The 17,513-nt window shown below is 41.1% G+C and overlaps 1 protein-coding gene across 3 annotated transcripts in view; it reads left to right on the top strand.

The window, feature by feature from the left end:
* Positions 1-5,852, top strand: part of LOC129828690 (CUB and sushi domain-containing protein 1-like) — a 466,738-nt gene extending 460,886 nt beyond the window's left edge. For 2 of the 3 annotated variants that reach the window (XM_055889828.1, XM_055889827.1), the window contains exons 67-71: positions 14-126; positions 668-755; positions 894-1,029; positions 1,352-1,414; positions 2,997-5,852. In XM_055889828.1, coding sequence (XP_055745803.1) covers positions 14-126; positions 668-755; positions 894-1,029; positions 1,352-1,414; positions 2,997-3,156 — 560 coding nt within the window. In that variant the 3' untranslated portion in view covers positions 3,157-5,852. The remainder of the gene's footprint in view (positions 1-13; positions 127-667; positions 756-893; positions 1,030-1,351; positions 1,415-2,996) is intronic. The other variant, XM_055889829.1, reaches the window with a different exon arrangement.
* Positions 5,853-17,513: the final 11,661 nt, after the last annotated feature.

Raw genomic sequence — 17,513 nt, 5'->3', positions numbered from 1 at the left:
CCTTTGTTTTCAGGAACGTACAAGAAGGAGGAAAACCATTTGCTGCTGAAGGTTTACCAGATACGTGGTCCAACAGAGCATCATTTCAGTAAATTCAAGAATGACAACTGGGCAATGGATGGCTACGTGAGTCTTTTATTTGAATTAAATTATCAATAAAGGGCCTAATGATGGACTTCCAACCTAATCAGGAAACACAACAATAGTTTGTCTCCTTTACCTACCATATTCTCTCCGCTCAGTTTTCTGCAAATGCTGTACATCTAGTTCATGAGGTGGTAACATCTGCAGACTGTCATTCATCAATATGCAGCTCTGGCATTAGGTTCTGTCTACCATAACCAACACAAAACACTGCAACTTAAAATTGTATGGCCTAATGGCCTAAAATGATTTGAATTCAAATGTGTCTGTTGAAGATATTACTTGACTGTAGCCCTCTTTTGTAAGTTCAAAGAAGCTATGTTCTTGTGAACACTATAGCAGTTAGTCACTTCAAAGGCGATAGAGACAGTGATAAGCTGCATGAGGACAAAGGAGGGATATGAGGTGAATGGGTAATAGCGATAGCTGTGTAATGGTTCTGCATTTCAACTACTGTATGCCCTGAAAAATCAGCAAAAGTCTGATTTCCCCCCCCCCCCCCTCCTCTTTTGTGTTGGTTTAGGTGACCGCAGAGTCTGACAAGAAAACCTTTGTTTACCAGGGTCATATTCAAAGCAAGGACTTTGGAAGATTTGTACTAACAAGAGGAGGTACAATCATTGTATAATCTTAGTAATAAACAAAAACTACATGCACAGTTACCTTTTACTTCCTGATACCATTGCTTTTACATAAGTTACTTTAAGAAGTTTGACAAGAATGGTTGTACTGTTATGTTTCTTTATTAGGTCTCTTTACAACAGACCTGGAGCCATCAAATCCTCCATACTATGGCACCAACAGCAGTTCAGTAGCAGCTGCCATACTAGTGCCATTCTTTGCCCTTATTCTGTCAGGGTTTGCATTTTACCTCTACAAACACAGGTAAGGAGTGCCGGCTATTGGATGTCTTGGTAACCTGCATTGGTGATGTTTGTCCATATATGCTTGGATGTTAAGCATCGTAGTCTCTTATAAGTTATGGGAAACTCCTGTGCCAAACGATGAGTGATCCCTAAAAGTTTCAGTTGATAGATCATTACATAACAAAATCCAATGTTAGATGAGTGCGAAACAAAATGATTACAATACATTTGCATTGGCGTTTTCCAAAGCTAACTGAACAAACAAAATAAATAAAGTATGTGACATTATTGTCAGATAAAATGGAAATTACCTAATATTAAAGTACATGAAAAATTGGCAGGGTACTTTCACAAGACACTGATGACAATGAGAGACCCAAAGACGTAATCAGGGCGGGCGGCAGGTAAGACATAAGAAACTAAATCACTATACGCAACAATTCCTACTTTCACATCGTCATTATCGTCTTTTACTTTCTTCATTTAGTGAAAAAAAATAGTTTTTTTATTTGTTGGGCTAAAATGAAAAAGATCTTTGATCTCATATTGTCATCTCTCTTTCAGCATATTTCAACCAACTAAATGTTGTTCTATTTGTTTTTTGTGATCATTTGCCGATAAGCTATCATGAGAATCCATTTGTTTTTGACTGTTACATTTACTGGAGGGGAGTTTTGAAGTATTGTGTTTTAGCATTAATACAGAATCACGCTTAGAAAGTATCTTCATATTCACATAGATAAAGAAAATGTATACTGTAACTTTTATTAACATTTCACTCATTTTGTATGCCAAATGCTACAAACCCATACGTGTCAGATTTTGAATACTGTCTTTTGACAATTTTATAATATCATCATGTAGGATCAGTCTGTTTTGATAGTTACAATATTTCTTTCTTTCTGTATAGAATTTTGCATTTCCATATCATACATGTTTAGCCACAAGGCTTCATTACTACTTACATATATAGAATCTTAATTTGATCACCCTTTTGCAGGATAACTTCCTGCAATGCAGGAAATGTTTAACTTATAGTGTATTTGAGGTTTAAACAGGCTTCTGAAGTTTGAAATGTCCACTTTGAAATTTCAGACTTGATTTTCCCTTACAGAAAAAGTATTAACCCCTACAAAAATGTAAATAAGTTATAATCCACATAGTTGCTACAGGATTATTTTACTTCTGTAGCAATCTGGCTCAAATTAAGATTCTACATCTGTACTCTACGTCATTCATACTCCCACAGAGACTTTGCAAGGCTTTGGAAACATGTTTTTGAATATGCAGAGGTATTCTCCACACAGCAGATAGATCCTGCTTTAACAATGCCTTGATCTAAGATTAGGTAATGGACTTTATATATCCACACAAAGTTTAAGTAGAAGACACTAAACCCTCCAGGTAGTCACTAAACCTGCATTTGTCTGACTTAGTAAGATTTGTAAGGTAATGGAGGGACCATTACGTTTACTGCACTGTTGGAGCTAGGAGCATAAGCATTTTATTACACCCGTGATAACATATGTGTAATACGACCAATACAATTTGATTTGATTTGAAGTAAAGGCTTACAAAATGCTCCTGGGTGGAATCAAGGTCTTTACGTTGATCTTATATTGAGGTTTAAAAACAGCGCAGTGGGCTTTGAGTAGGACTCCCTAGTCTCCTCTTTCAAGTAATAAGAGGTTATATGGTGTCCCATGGTAAATGTGTATTCTGGATCAAATGAGGACTGAAACATATTTTCCTTAGCTATGGGTTTTATGTATTCTTATTTGGTATATTTGAAAATGCAGTAACAATATGTACAGAGATTTCTCAAGTGGGAAAGAGTTTCTGCTTCATCATTGCACTTTTTGCTATACCTTAACATCCCTTCATGAAACAGTCACATTTGTCTGAAAAGTAAAAAACCAGTCATAGCTAGTAGAGTTATTAAAATAACATAAATGTGCTAACACGTTTTATTTGTTCACCTTTCAGAACAAGACCAAAAGTTCAATACAATGGCTATACCGGTCATGAAAACACCAATGGACAAGCGTCGTTTGAAAACCCTATGTATGACACAAACATGAAACCCACGGAGGCGAAAGCTGTGAGGTTTGATACAGCTCTGAACACAGTCTGCACAGTAGTATAGCCCTCTTATCACCGACATTGGACTGGCTTTTACAGCCATACCTCTTGTGGTAAGCAGTATCTTATTTTTCGACAGATGCCAATATTTCTTTGAACTCATCACGTTATAACCTCTCTGTGGAGAAGATAAAATACACCATTTAAAATCAATGACAATTTTATATGGACTTGCCACCACAAAATAAAACGACAACTATTGGTGTTCTATGGAGCAGAGATCATGTATGTGGCCAGGAAAATAAAGCAGAGACGATTATCTCTAGGATCAAGGAGTTCTGCTTTTTATGGCTCTTTGCAGGATGAAAGTTGTTTTCATTCTCCGTTTTTCTTTCTGTCTTTTTCCCCCCAAAGGCCCTCCTTGGGGAAATACTAAAGTGTCTTGAAAAGCCACATAATTGTTGATAAAAAGTGTTTTCTTCAGTGAAGATGTACCACAAAGGAGGAAGCAACTTTGAACGTGTTGCTGCTCATTCCTTGCCAGACTTCTCCAATAAAGGGAACATATGCTATAAACTACAACTGTCTCGCAGGAGAACATGGCTATCTAATCTAGGAACTCGCTCAGCTGTTGTGTTGAAAAACTTTATCGCACAAATTTTGCACTAGTGTGTTATGAATGGGTATGAAATGAGGCAAAAGAGGAATTTTCAAACTAACTGAAAAATGACGTACAGGGTTTTTAACCATTTGTAGATAAGCATACAGTATATTTCCATATCCACAGGGAGCATAATGTCATGCTACTGTTTATCAATAGAGATGCTTATTTTATTTTCAATATTAGTTTTGCAAATAAATGTATGGAACACCCTCCTTACTTTTGACATGGTTATATAAATGATTTTTAACTCTGGAGTCACAAATACCATGTAGCTTATCTAGAAAGATTTAAATCCATAAATATCAATTAAGGAGCAACTGGTGTACATGCAATCGTGAATGATATTTAATTTTATTCACAGATCAATATTACTGCAGAGCAAACTGATCTGTCTCGTCTACTCTGAAAAAACAACAATGTTCAATATTGTTGTATACTGTAAATTGCATCAAATACTTACAGTATGTATCATGCATGTTAATCATGAATGTTTGTTTGTATCGTCGATCATCAGGTTGCTGTTTATATTGTAGTTTATTTCACATTACCCCAGGCATTGAACATTGTCAACATTCGGAACACTAGACAACAGTTGGCAGTCCTATCTTGTGGTCTTGCTGCAAATTTGCTTACGTTTCAAATATACCTCTTGCGCAGAAGGACGTCATTTTTCTACTCTACAGTACTGGAACTAATAAAATGTTTATTTTTCATAAATGCTGCCCTTGCTTTAAATCACAGTTTTAATGCAGAAGTGTATTTTTGTTTAAATGTGCCATACGAATATGCCATGTTTAACTCAACTCAACTGTTTGACACACAACCTTCTTTTGGTAGGCCTACTTAAGGCAAGGTGGGGAATCAAGTTGGATAGCAATCCTTCTTTAGCAGTGGCATGAGCTGGTCGTTTAGAAGCTAGTCTTAATAATCTGTTTTTCTCCCTTTATGATATGTCCCTCCTATCCTTAAGGGTATTGAGTCAATGATGATGAATTGAACACAGACTACTTACTTACACTCCAGGAAACACTGCCTTATTCAATTCAAAAGCTGTCACAGTTACAAATGACCTATTACAACGCTAAGGCTACTTGAATGCATACAGTACACTGTGATTCCAAAGTCAGAGATTAGCTTGTTGTTTTTCCTAATCATTTTGGTTATGCATGTATTCACAAATAATGTTCAAAATTTACAGTAGATTAACTATCTTAGCTTGGCTTTTCGAAATCTGTTATCATATGCACTTGCTTAGAGATCAATGCACCAGTGACAAAATGTGTATTATAATCTTGTGAGATATCAGATTCCATTTCATATCTGTTGTATTTGTGGCCATAGTAGCACAACTAAAATTCCCCTGAGTATGATGCATTTTATGTGTGAAGTATGTTTGGAAAATCAGAAGCATTTTAATTTCCATAATTTTTCTACAAACTATTTAACTTTTTAGATTTCAAATTAAACCTAGTGTTCATTACACACCTACGCACTATACGGCAGTGGTTTCAATAAATAGGGTTAAGACAGAATTTAATCAAATCATCCCCTTTCTTTGTAACCATTTTGATGTAAGACCCACTGCTTTTAATCCACATTTTGCCTTCCTTTGGGCTTGCTGCAATAACGTTTTTCTTTCAACATCTGTAAAATGGTTTCCCATCTAAAGAGGTGTATAACTGCATTCAATTTAATATCATTCCATTTTACAACATCGGGATATCACGTGCTGCTGACTTGAAGTAGGTGCAAAAGAAAATGTTTTTGTACAGAAATATATTTTTTATGAAGAATTTGTAAAATTATTAAATATGCTGTACTTTTTTGATTAATGTAGGTACAAAACTTGTTAAAATAAATGTTTTTACTATACAAAATGTACACTTATCGTCTATCTGAGTATGAATATCAAATGTATATTATCTATGGTTTAAACTTTTCTTGCAAATGTCAATATATACAAGCTGTTATTTTAAAACATTGCTCGTATATATTTGTTTATGTGAGAGAAAACAAACCTTAGAAAAATGGATCTATGACACATGTTCTATGACATATTTTGAAAACATTATTTCAGATTAAACCTTTTAAAATAATTATGGTCATATCTATGTGGAACTGTTTTCTTTTCCATTCGTGTCATGATGTATTTTACAAGGCTATAGTCAGATCTATACAACAAAATCTGAATGTTTGCACTTAAACTGCACCTTTAAAGACAATGTTCCTGCCTTGGCAGAGACCGTATTCACAGTAAACACTGCGTATGTCGGCTCAAAGGAACCGATTGAATCCTGGCCTTACTCTAACTCTATGAAAATAGATTTACAATCATGATGATAATAAGATATAGATATATATATACACAGTGTAAAGTACTTAAGTAAAAATACTTGAAAGTACTACTTAAGTAATTTTTTTAGGGTATCTGTACTTTACTATTTATATTTTTGACAACTTTTACTTTTACTTCACTACATTCCTAAACAAAAGTATGTACTTTTTACTCCATACATTTTCCCTGACACCCAAAAGTACTTGTTATTTTGAATGCTTAGCAGCACAGGAAAATGGACTAATTCACACACTTATCAAGAGGACATCCCTGGTCTTCCCTACTGCCTTTTATCTGGCAGACTCACTTAGCACATGCTTTGTTTGTAAATTATATCTGAGTGTTGGAGCGTGCCCCTGGCTATCCATAAATAAATAAAAAACAAGAAAATGGTGCTGTCTGGTTTGCTTAATAAAAGGACTTTTACTTTTGATACTTAAGTATATTTTAGCAATTACATTTACTTTCGATACTTAAGTATATTTAAAACCAAATACATTTAGACTTTTACTCAAGTAATATTTTACTGGGTGACTTTCACATTTTACTTGAGTCATTTTCTATTAAGGTATCTTTACTTTTACTCAAGTATGACAGTTCGTTACCACTGTATATACATTATGAAATGTAATATGATAGAATGAACACTTATTTATGCTATAACAGTTGTGTTTTAAAATATCTGGCTGCATGACATTGTTACTAATGTAGAATACAGCATGTTCCTGATCCAGAACCCTTGAAGATGCCCTTCACTGCCATAGCTGACCAATACATATACCTCAAGGTAAGCAACTGTTATAGCATCTCTTTATCTAGTCTAAGCTATAGTAACCCACATGTCATGATTTGGGATTTTCTTCCCTTTTAAAATGTTTGTTTTGTGACCTGTAAGACCTCTAAACCATTGAGACTTGATTACCTCAGAAGCAATTTCCCTCAAGCAGAAATGTATTTTTAAAAGGCCCTGAGCTTTGCTGATTATCATTCCACTTCGACATATAGATAAGACTGTAGTTATCATTTTATAACTGTATTATCAACCATTTGCTGACATGTGCTTTCTTGCATTGCCAGGAAATGTGCTGGCCATCTCTTTGCTCTAATATATTGATTTCATGCCCCCTTTGCTATGCCAGACATCAGGGTTTCTGATGGGATTCCATTGATTCCTTTTGTTTCCCTAAGATAGTCTTAAAGGGAAACACTAGGCTTTGGGCTTCCCCTTTAATCACTTAAAGATTGAAAAAGCAGTGTTAAATCAGTAGATTGTCATCCATTCCTGTGTGCTGCAGTCCAAACAAATTAATCAGTAGGTGCTCTTGTGCACCAACATAACCATCCCTTTGTAAGATTGCAAAAATATCATAAAACCCCACACCCTAATAATAAAGGTATTCTGAAACTGAAATGCAACAATGGTATTAAAAATGAAAATAATAGAAATCTTTCCTGGTAGCAATGCTGTAGACATCTAGTATTCACTTATTTTATTTTAAAAAAACTATGATTTTCTCTATGTTCATGGGATTAAAATAAACGTTGCCTTAATCATACAGGATTGGAAGAAACATAGCGAAAAACAGATTTAAGCAGAAAGGGAGTCATCAGTCAGCTCAATATTTAATGGCAAGCGACACATTTGTTCTCTGTGTGTCTCCCATGATGGCATGGGCTCATTGAAAAAAATTGAAAAATCCACAATTTATCTTGCTTAGTTCCCCGTTTGCTGTTCAGAGACGTAATCCAATGTCTTCCCAACCAGAAACCATGGATTACAGGCAACAGCAGCACTGAGCTAAAAGCTAGAGCTGCCGCTTTCAAGGAGCGTTACACTAATCCGGACGCTTATAAGAAATCCCAGCATTGACCTCCGACGAGCCATCAAACAGTCAAAACGTCAATATAGGACTAAGATCGAATCCTACTACACCAGCTCTGACTCTTGTCGGATTTGGCAAAGCTTGCAACTATCACCGATTACAAAGGGAAACCCAGCCGCAAACTGCCCAGTGATGCAAGCCTACCAGATGAGCTATATTCCTTCTATGCTCGCTTTGAGGCAAGCAACACCGAACCATGCATGAGAGCACCTGTAACGGTTTCTCTCCTCCTCTTCGTCTGAAGAGGAGGAGTAGGGATCAGACCAAAATGCAGCGGGTTTTGAAAACATAATGATTTATTAAAAGACGAAGACGAACACGAAAAAACACTTGGAATGATTACAAAATAACAGAACGAACGTAGACAGACCTGAACTAGAGAACTTACATATAACACGAAGAACGCACAAACAGGTACAGACTACAAACAAAACGCTACAGTCCCGTGTGGTACGATCATACATACAGACACGGAAGACAACCACCCACAAACAAACAGTGAAACCAACCTACCTTAATATGGTTCTCAATCAGAGGAAACGTCAAACACCTGCCTCTAATTGAGAACCATATCAGGCAACACATTAACCCCAACATAGAAACACAACACATAGAATGCCCACCCCAACTCACGCCCTGACCAACTAAACACATACAAAACAACAGAAAACAGGTCAGGAACGTGACAGCACCAGCTGTTTCGGATGACGGTGTGATCTTGCTCTCCGTAGCCGATGTAAGACCTTTAAAACAGGTTAAATTCACAAGGTCGTGGGGCCAGCCGGATTACCAGGACACGTGCTCAGAGCATGTGCTGACCAGCGAAGTGTCTTCACTGACATTTTTAACCTCTCCCTGACTCAGTCTGTAATACCTACATCTTTTAAGCAGACCACTATAGTCCCTGTGCTCAAGAACTCCAAAGATAACCTGTCTAATTGACTATCGCCTCGTAGCACTCAAATCTATAGCCATGAAATGTTTTGAAAGGCTGGTCATGGCACAGATCAACACCATCATCCCAGACACCCTGGACATACTCCAATTCGCATACTGCCCCAACAGATCCACAGAGGACGGAATCTCTATTGCACTCCACACTGCCCTCTCGCACCTGGACAAGAAGAACACCTACGTAAGAACGCGGTTCATTGACTATAGCGCAGCGTTCAACATCATAGTGCCCTCCAAGCTAATCACTAAGCTCAGGATCCTGGGACTGAACATCTCGCTCTCTAACTGGATCCTGGACTTCCTGACGGACCGTCCACACATAGTGACATCTGCCAAGCTGACCCTCTACACGGGGGTCCCTCGGTTGCGTGCTCAGTCCCCTTCTGTACTCCCTGTTCACCCATCACTAAGTCGTAAAGAAGACACGACAACACCTCTTCCCCCTCAGAGAAGAGGGCCCTCAAAGTTCTACAGCTGCACCATTGAGAGAATCTTGACTGATTGCATCACCGCTTGGTATTGCAACTGCAGGACAACACCGACCAGGGGGGGACCCCGAGGACGAGGAGCGGGTCGGTCCGGGCGGCAAAGGTGGAAATCACAGATGATGTTGGGGTCCAGAATGCCCTCCAATGGAACCCAACACCGCTCCACTGGGCCATACCCCTCCCAGTCCAGCAGATACTGGAGCAGACCCCCATTACGTTGGGAGTCCAGTAGGGATCTGATAGCGTATGCCGGGCTCCTCTCGATGTCCAGGGGGGTGAAGGTGTGTCGTGGGGGACAGCATCAGCTAGGGGACCAGAAACCACCAGCCTGAGAAAGGAGACATGAATAGAGGGTGGGATATGGTAGTGACTGGGTAATTATAACCTGTATGTCACCTCATTGACCCTCCGGAGAACCTTGAATGGCCCCACAAACCGGGGGCTCAGTTTCTTGCAGGGTAGGCGAAATGGGAGGTTCCTGGTAGAGAGCCAGATGCGATCCCCAGGATGGAACACAGGGGTCTCACTGCGGTGACGGTCTGCCTGCTCCTTCTGACGATGGACGGTGCGCTGGAGTCTCACGTGCGCATTGTTCCACACCTCCTCCACGCACTGGAACCACTCATCTACTTCAGCAGCCGCAGTCTGGCCCGGGGTCCATGGGGCCAGGCCCGGCTGGAAACCCAAAACACACTGGAAGGGGTCAACCCAGTGCAGGAGTGATATAGAGAATTCTGTGCGTACTCTGCCCAAGGAAGGAAACGTGCCCACTCACCCTGCCGGTCCTGACAGTGACTCCTCAGGAACCTTCCCAGCTCCTGATTCATCCTCTCCACCTGCCCGTTAGACTGAGGCTGATATGCGGATGTGAGGCTAACTATGACCCCAAGCTTCTCCAAGAAGGCCCTCCATACTCAGGATGTGAATTGGGGGCCACGGTCCGAGACGATGTCCTCCGGATGGCCATAATGCCGGAAGACCTGCTGGAAGAGTGCCTCAGCGACCTGGAAAGCAGTGGGAAGACCAGGAAGAGGGATTAACCTTTTATGGCTGCAGCCCGACGCCGGTACACCTATGACAACATCCAGCTCAAGTGCAGGGCGCGAAATTCAAAATCTATTTTTTTTTTAAATATTTAACTTTCACACATTAACAAGTCCAATACACCATTTGAAAGATAAACATCTTGTCAATCCAGCCAACATGTCCGATTTTTAAAAATGTTTTACAGAGAAAACACCACATATATTTATGTTAGCTCACCACCAAATAAAAAAGAGGACAGACATTTTTCACAGCACAAGTAGGATGCAAGTAGCATGCACAAGCCAACCTAACTAACCTAGAACCAACCTAAATAACCTAGAAAAAACTACCTCAGATGACAGTCCTATAACATGTTACACAATAAATCTATGTTTTGTTCAAAAAATGTGCATATTTTAGCTATAAATCAGTTTTACATTACTGCTACCATCATAGCTACAGTCTGAAATCGCACGGGAGTAGCCAGAGAAAATACAGACACCAACGTCAACTACTAATTACACATCATAAAACATTTCAGAAAAATATATGGTGGATAGCTAATGAAAGACAAAGATCTTGTGAATAGAGCCAATATTTCCGATTTTTTAAGTGTTTTACAGCGAAAACACAATATATCGTTATATTAGCTTACTACATTAGCTAGCACACAGCAGCATTGATTCTAGTCAAACGGTAGCATAGCACAGTTCGACAGATATATGAAAAAGCATCCCAAATTGGGTCCTTATCTTTGTTGATCTTCCATCAGAATGTTCTCCAAGGGGTCCTTTGTTCAGAAACGTCTTTATTTCGATCCAGAACGAACGATTTCCCTCTTGAATTAGCAAGCACACTAGCAGTGCGACGCTAACCTCTCCATCTTGACAAAATTCTTGCGGCGCATCACGTCTAAAGTCCAGAATAAATTTCAATAATATAATTAAACTATATTGAAAAAACATACTTTAGGATGATATTGTGACATGTATCAAATAAAATCGAAGCCGGAGATCATATTCACCTTTAACAAGCGTTTTCCAGGAGCCGAGTCCAGGTTCTACTTCGCGCCCAGAAAAAAAAATTATGTGCGCAAGTCTCACTCCAAGAGGTTGTGTTCAACCCCAGGACGAGATATTCAAGTCCTTTCAAGTCCTTTCCAGATGGATGGCCATCGCAATGAGTGCATCCAGGGTGAGGTTGTCATCTTGGTAGGCCAGTTCCGTCCTCGCGCAGACCTCTTCTAAATAACGTGCTGAGCGCCAGCTCATTCCATCCACTGGAAGCTGGTACTGTCCGGAATGTAAGAGCATACTCAGCAGCTGTCTGATTCCCCTGCTGAAGCAGACGCTCATCTCCCTCTCTGACCTCCGCGGGATGATCAAAAATACATTTAAACCAAGCCATGAACCCCTCATAAGACTCAAGCTCCTCCTCTCCTCTCTCCCAGGCGGCCGTAGCCCATTCCAATGCCTGCCCAGTCAGCAGAGAAATAACCGTGGCAACCTTAGACCTCTAGGTAGTGGGACATACCGCACGGCATGCTGTACCGATACACCACGTTTAGAACCAACAGTACCCTGAAAAGCTTCTACCCCCAAGCCATTAGACTGCTTAATACGGTAGTTAGTCCGGGTAGCTGTTAGTTAAATATTTAACTATCTGCATTGACTCTTTTTGCTACTGTTTATTTATCCTGTTGCCTAGTCACTTTACCCCTACCTATATGTACATATCTACCTCAATGACCTCGTACTCCTGCACATAGACTCGGTACTGGTACTCTGTGTATATAGCCAAGTTATCATTGACTCTGTACTGGTACCCTGTGTATATAGTCAAGTTATCATTGACTCTGTACTGGTAGCCTGTGTATAAAGCCAAGTTATCATTGACTTGGTACGGGTACTTCGTGTATATAGCCAAGTTATCATTGACTCTGTTCTGGTACCCTGTGTGTATAGCCAAGTTATCATTGACTCTGTACTGGTACCCTGTGAATATAGCCAAGTAATCATTGACTCTGTACTGGTACCCTGTGTATATAGTCAAGTTATCATTGACTCTGTACTGGTACCCTGTGTATATAGCCAAGTTATCATTGACTCTGTACTGGTACCCCGTGTATATAGCCAAGTTATCATTGACTCTGTACTGGTACCCTGTGTGTATAGCCAAGTTATCATTGCTCATTGTGTATTTATTCCTTGTGGTATAATTGTTCTATTATTTCTCTTTTTTCCTCTGTGTATTGTTGGGAAGGGCCTGTACGTAAGCATTTCACTGTTAGTATACACCTGTTGTTTACAAAGCATGTGAGAAATTGTATTTTATTTGTCCCTTCAGCCCTGTCATTAGTTGTGGTCAAGGGCCTCACCTTTGGACATCATTAGACTTAAACACTAATTTAAATATAATTATGTGCAAGAAGAACATGCCCTGTGAGTTGCATCAATCATTTTTTACCCCAGTAATCATTAGAATTTATTCAGGCTTTATTTATTTTGTGATTAACACAGTAACACCATGGCTCACATCTGGCAACAAGGCAGCAAATAATAAGACCGTACTGTTAGCCTGGATTATAGTTGATAGGCAGGTTTGCCACTGCAGTTTGCAGATAAGACAATAAGAAAAGTAATCTATAAGATATTCTGAGGTGGGGATCATTTCAAAATCCATTACAACATGCCTTTTAAATCTTGTCTCTCTCTCTATGTGTGTGTCTCTCTCTTTCTCACACACAAACACACACTCTTAGAATTCAAGCATCTTCACAAGAACATTGCTGGTTATGAAAGAATAGAGAGACCTCAAGTGTGGATGGCTCCAAGCAACCACAGCTCCAAAAATAGTAATAGCAGCATTTGAAGACACATTTCACAGTTAACCTTTAATGGGGCACCAAATCACTGCTCCAGTCAGCAAGAATGACTCATGTTCAGTCCATCTGTGCAACACCAACCTTTTAGATATGTTTTCCTCATCCACAACAAGTCTGTAGCACTTTCATGTGTCCATCAATATCTTAGGAACTTAACGTGTGTGTAAATGTGGAAGATATTATGTACACAGTAACTTTGAGAGCTGAACTGCCAGCAATGCTGCCACAATATTTAATTCAATGAGAAAGACTTTGTAGTTTATATATTTTTTTAAATACGTTTCAGTTCATTATGAAAGCTCTTCAAGATAGTTTAATGGCAACGCTTATGTGGTTGTAGCATCAATAGTTGAACAAAACAGTCCGTAAAAAGATAGATAGTAAAAACAGTTTGGATTATAAAAATTGGATCCCAAAGTTAATTATGTATGATACATAGTCTGGACACAGTATCCAAATGGGAGTACATTTTCCACTAGGAGTAAAACTCCCATTTGAGGAAAAAAGTTACTTCACTGAGTCAGCGAAAGGCTAGGGACAGCTTCATATCATATCAGTTCAGTACAAGTCCAATATCTCCCTAATGCATTAGTATGAACCGGACACTTAGGCACAAGAGAAAGCTGACCTGCAGAATTCTGTATTACTATTCAATCCTAAAGAACATCTATGCCTGAAGCAGGAGCTTCCACAGACCGCGTGCCTCAGCTTTAAAGAACCTTACAAACGTCTTTCCGCTCTAGCCCTCAGCACACCCTTTCCACCTGCTGCAAGCTAAGGCTACACAGTATAGTTCTCATGGGAAATAATCTCTTCCTTATAGAATTGCAGTATCAAAACATATCATCCCCATGCCATCTTCAGTCCATATACCCTGCATGTTTTTTTGTTCTCTCAACCTCCTACCTTAGGTTCCTATTGGAACATAGGTCTGTACCAGGGACATAGTGGTAAAAAAGTAGCTGGGTAAAATCTGAACACCAGCCAAGATGATGAGCGGTGAAGAGTAAACACGGATGCTCTAATTTGGCAAAATATGTGTGGAAACGCCAAACCACTTAAGTGCATTTTACCTGCCACTATAGTGAAGGGAATAGTGTATACATCCCTGGTCTGTACATTTTGTTCAGAAAGAAAAAGTCAAACAGATTAAGTCTACTGGCAAAAGCAACAGTACATGTCCAGGTCTTTCCCCATACTATAATTCAACCCCCAGCTGTTGCTGGGAAAATGTCAATATTTGGCTACATGGCTACTCGTATCCAGAAGGATTAGTTCTACAGCAGTACTATTGGGAGAAGCCTACTCTTAAGTGTCAAGTATCAAGTGACAACTTGACATGCTAAAAGCTTCTCTTGAGCTCTTTATTTGTGAATAATGAACTGAGAGGTAAAATATTGACTGAGCTGTGGCTTTGTACCACCATAGTGACAGTGTAGTTACACAGGGTTCTGGTATTCAGTTGAATGGTCTGTTCTTGCCCTCTGTCTCCTCTTTCTGTTTAGATGCCTGAAAGGACCCCCCCCCCCCTCCCCAATGTTTATTGTAACCACAGGGGCAGGCAAACGACAGGTCAGGGCAGGCATTGTTTGAAATACAGAGCAGAGGCCAAGGTACAAGATGGCAGACAGGCTCAGAGACGGGCAGTGGTCAGGTGGGCGGGGGGCCAGGACAGGCAGTGGTCAGGTGGGCGGGTACAGAGCCAGGACAGGCAGTGGTCAGGTGGGCGGGGCCAGGACAGGCAGTGGTCAGGTGGGCGGGCCAGGACAGGCAGTGGTCAGGTGGGTGGGGCCAGGACAGGCAGTGGTCAGGCGGGCGGGTACAGGGCCAGGACAGGCAGTGGTCAGGCGGGCGGGTACAGGGCCAGGACAGGCAGTGGTCAGGCGGGCGGGTACAGGGCCAGGACAGGCAGTGGTCAGGCGGGCGGGTACAGGGCCAGGACAGGCAGTGGTCAGGCGGGCGGGTACAGGGCCAGGACAGGCAGTGGTCAGGTGGGCGGGGCCAGGACAGGTAGGGGTCAGGTGGGTGGGTACAGGGCCAGGACAGGCAGTGGTCAGGTGGGCGGGGCCAGGACAGGCAGTGGTCAGGCGGGCGGGTACAGGGCCAGGACAGGCAGTGGTCAGGTGGGTGGGTACAGGGCCAGGACAGGCAGTGGTCAGGTGGGCGGGGCCAGGACAGGCAGTGGTCAGGCGGGCGGGTACAGGGCCAGGACAGGCAGTGGTCAGGTGGGCGGATCCGGGGCAGGTAGGGGTCGGGCGGGTGGGTACAGGGCCAGGACAGGCAGTGGTCAGGTGGGCGGGGCCAGGACAGGCAGTGGTCAGGCGGGCAGGTACAGGGCCAGGACAGGCAAGGTCAAAAACCAGGAGGACGAGAAAAAGAGTGACTAGGGAAAACCAGGAGCTGAGACAAACTGCTGGTAGACTTGAACAAACAAGACGAACTGGCAACAGACAAACAGAAAACGCAGGTATAAATACATGGGATAATGGGGAAGATGGGCGACACCTGCAGGGGGGTGGAGACAAGCACAAGGACAGGTGAAACAGATCAGGGCGTGACAGGTAACGTCAGTTAGGTAATACTATGATGGATAAAGTATCCCAAGATAACTGTTATTTTGTGTTGACCCCCTCTGCTAGCTGTTGCAGTACCAAGTCTATTGTATTATTCTGTTCCCCTGCAGATGTAGTTTGTCATTGCCAACTATACAAATGGTGATATAAAAGGAAATGTAATCTAGTCCTTTAACTCTTATGCCTTTCTTTCTATAACATGTACTTAGTTCCCTTAAACATTCATTCATTATTTAACCAAGCCTTGAAAGTTGTGGTTTTTGAAATGGGAGCATGTCACCCAATGTAAAGTGTTACCTAACACCTTTTCTGTTTATTCATACTTGGCACATGTTTGAATGGGGCAGTGTACATTCTAGAACAGTGTTGAAATGTGACAGATGGAGGGACATCCAGTGACGCGTTACTAATGGTTCTGAACCTCTAGCAGATTGTTTTTTCTCTATTCCAGGCTAGAGTGATTACCAATTTAATCTGGAAATTGTGCCAGAGAGGCACAAACATGGAATATATGTAACTCTCTTCCACAGATTGACAGAGGACCATACAGCCAACAGATTGGACCTGACAAGTGACATGGAGCACAATTCTGAAACTCAGTCACTGATACTGAGTGCAATCCTGGTGAAGTATTTCACAATTTCTCCCCTCAACAACAATCTGAAATAAATCTTACAAGTCTCCTGCTAGCAACCAAGTGATTGCATAGTGATAAATATGGAATCTAAGGGCAAGAAGGAATTTCTACCAGCCACCCTGCAGAGAAATCATTGATGCTTTGAGTTTCATCATCATTCAATGGAAAACTCTGATCAATCAAGAACGAAAGTCATGCTGACTGGTCTCCACCAGGGATTTCATTGAGTATTAAGAAATGGGAGACAAGTTTAATCTTGGAGTTTGTTCAACTCCTGACTGACTCACTTTTGTGGAAAATGTTGATACTGGAAATTGATACTGGACACTACCATGCTGACATACTGGACAGTACCATGCTGACATACTGGACAGTACCATGCTGACATACTGGAGAGTACCATGCTGACATACTGGAGAGTACCATGCTGACATACTGGAGAGTACCATGCTGACATACCGGACAGGACCATGCTGACTTACTGGACACTACCATGCTGACATACTGGACAGTACCATGCTGACATACTGGAGAGTACCATGCTGACATACTGGAGAGTACCATACTGACATACTGGACAGTACCATACTGACATACTGGACAGTACCATGCTGACATACTGGACAGTACCATGCTGACATACTGGACAGTACCATGCTGACATACTGGACAGTACCATGCTGACATACTGGACACTACCATGCTGACATACTGGAGAGTACCATGCTGACATACTGGAGAGTACCATGCTGACATACTGGAGAGTACCATGCTGACATACTGGAGAGTACCATGCTGACATACTGGAGAGTACCATGCTGACATACCGGACAGTACCATGCTGACATACCGGACAGTACCATGATGACATATTGGACAGTACCATACTGACATACTGGACAGTACCATGCTGACATATTGGACAGTACCATGCTGACATACTGGACAGTACCATGCTGACATACTGGACAGTACCA

The sequence above is a fragment of the Salvelinus fontinalis genome, chromosome 30, assembly GCF_029448725.1.
Source record: "Salvelinus fontinalis isolate EN_2023a chromosome 30, ASM2944872v1, whole genome shotgun sequence".
In the NCBI taxonomy this organism is placed as follows: domain Eukaryota; kingdom Metazoa; phylum Chordata; class Actinopteri; order Salmoniformes; family Salmonidae; genus Salvelinus; species Salvelinus fontinalis.
Note: the sequence above shows the minus strand (reverse complement) of the source record. Positions and strands in the feature narration are given on the sequence as shown.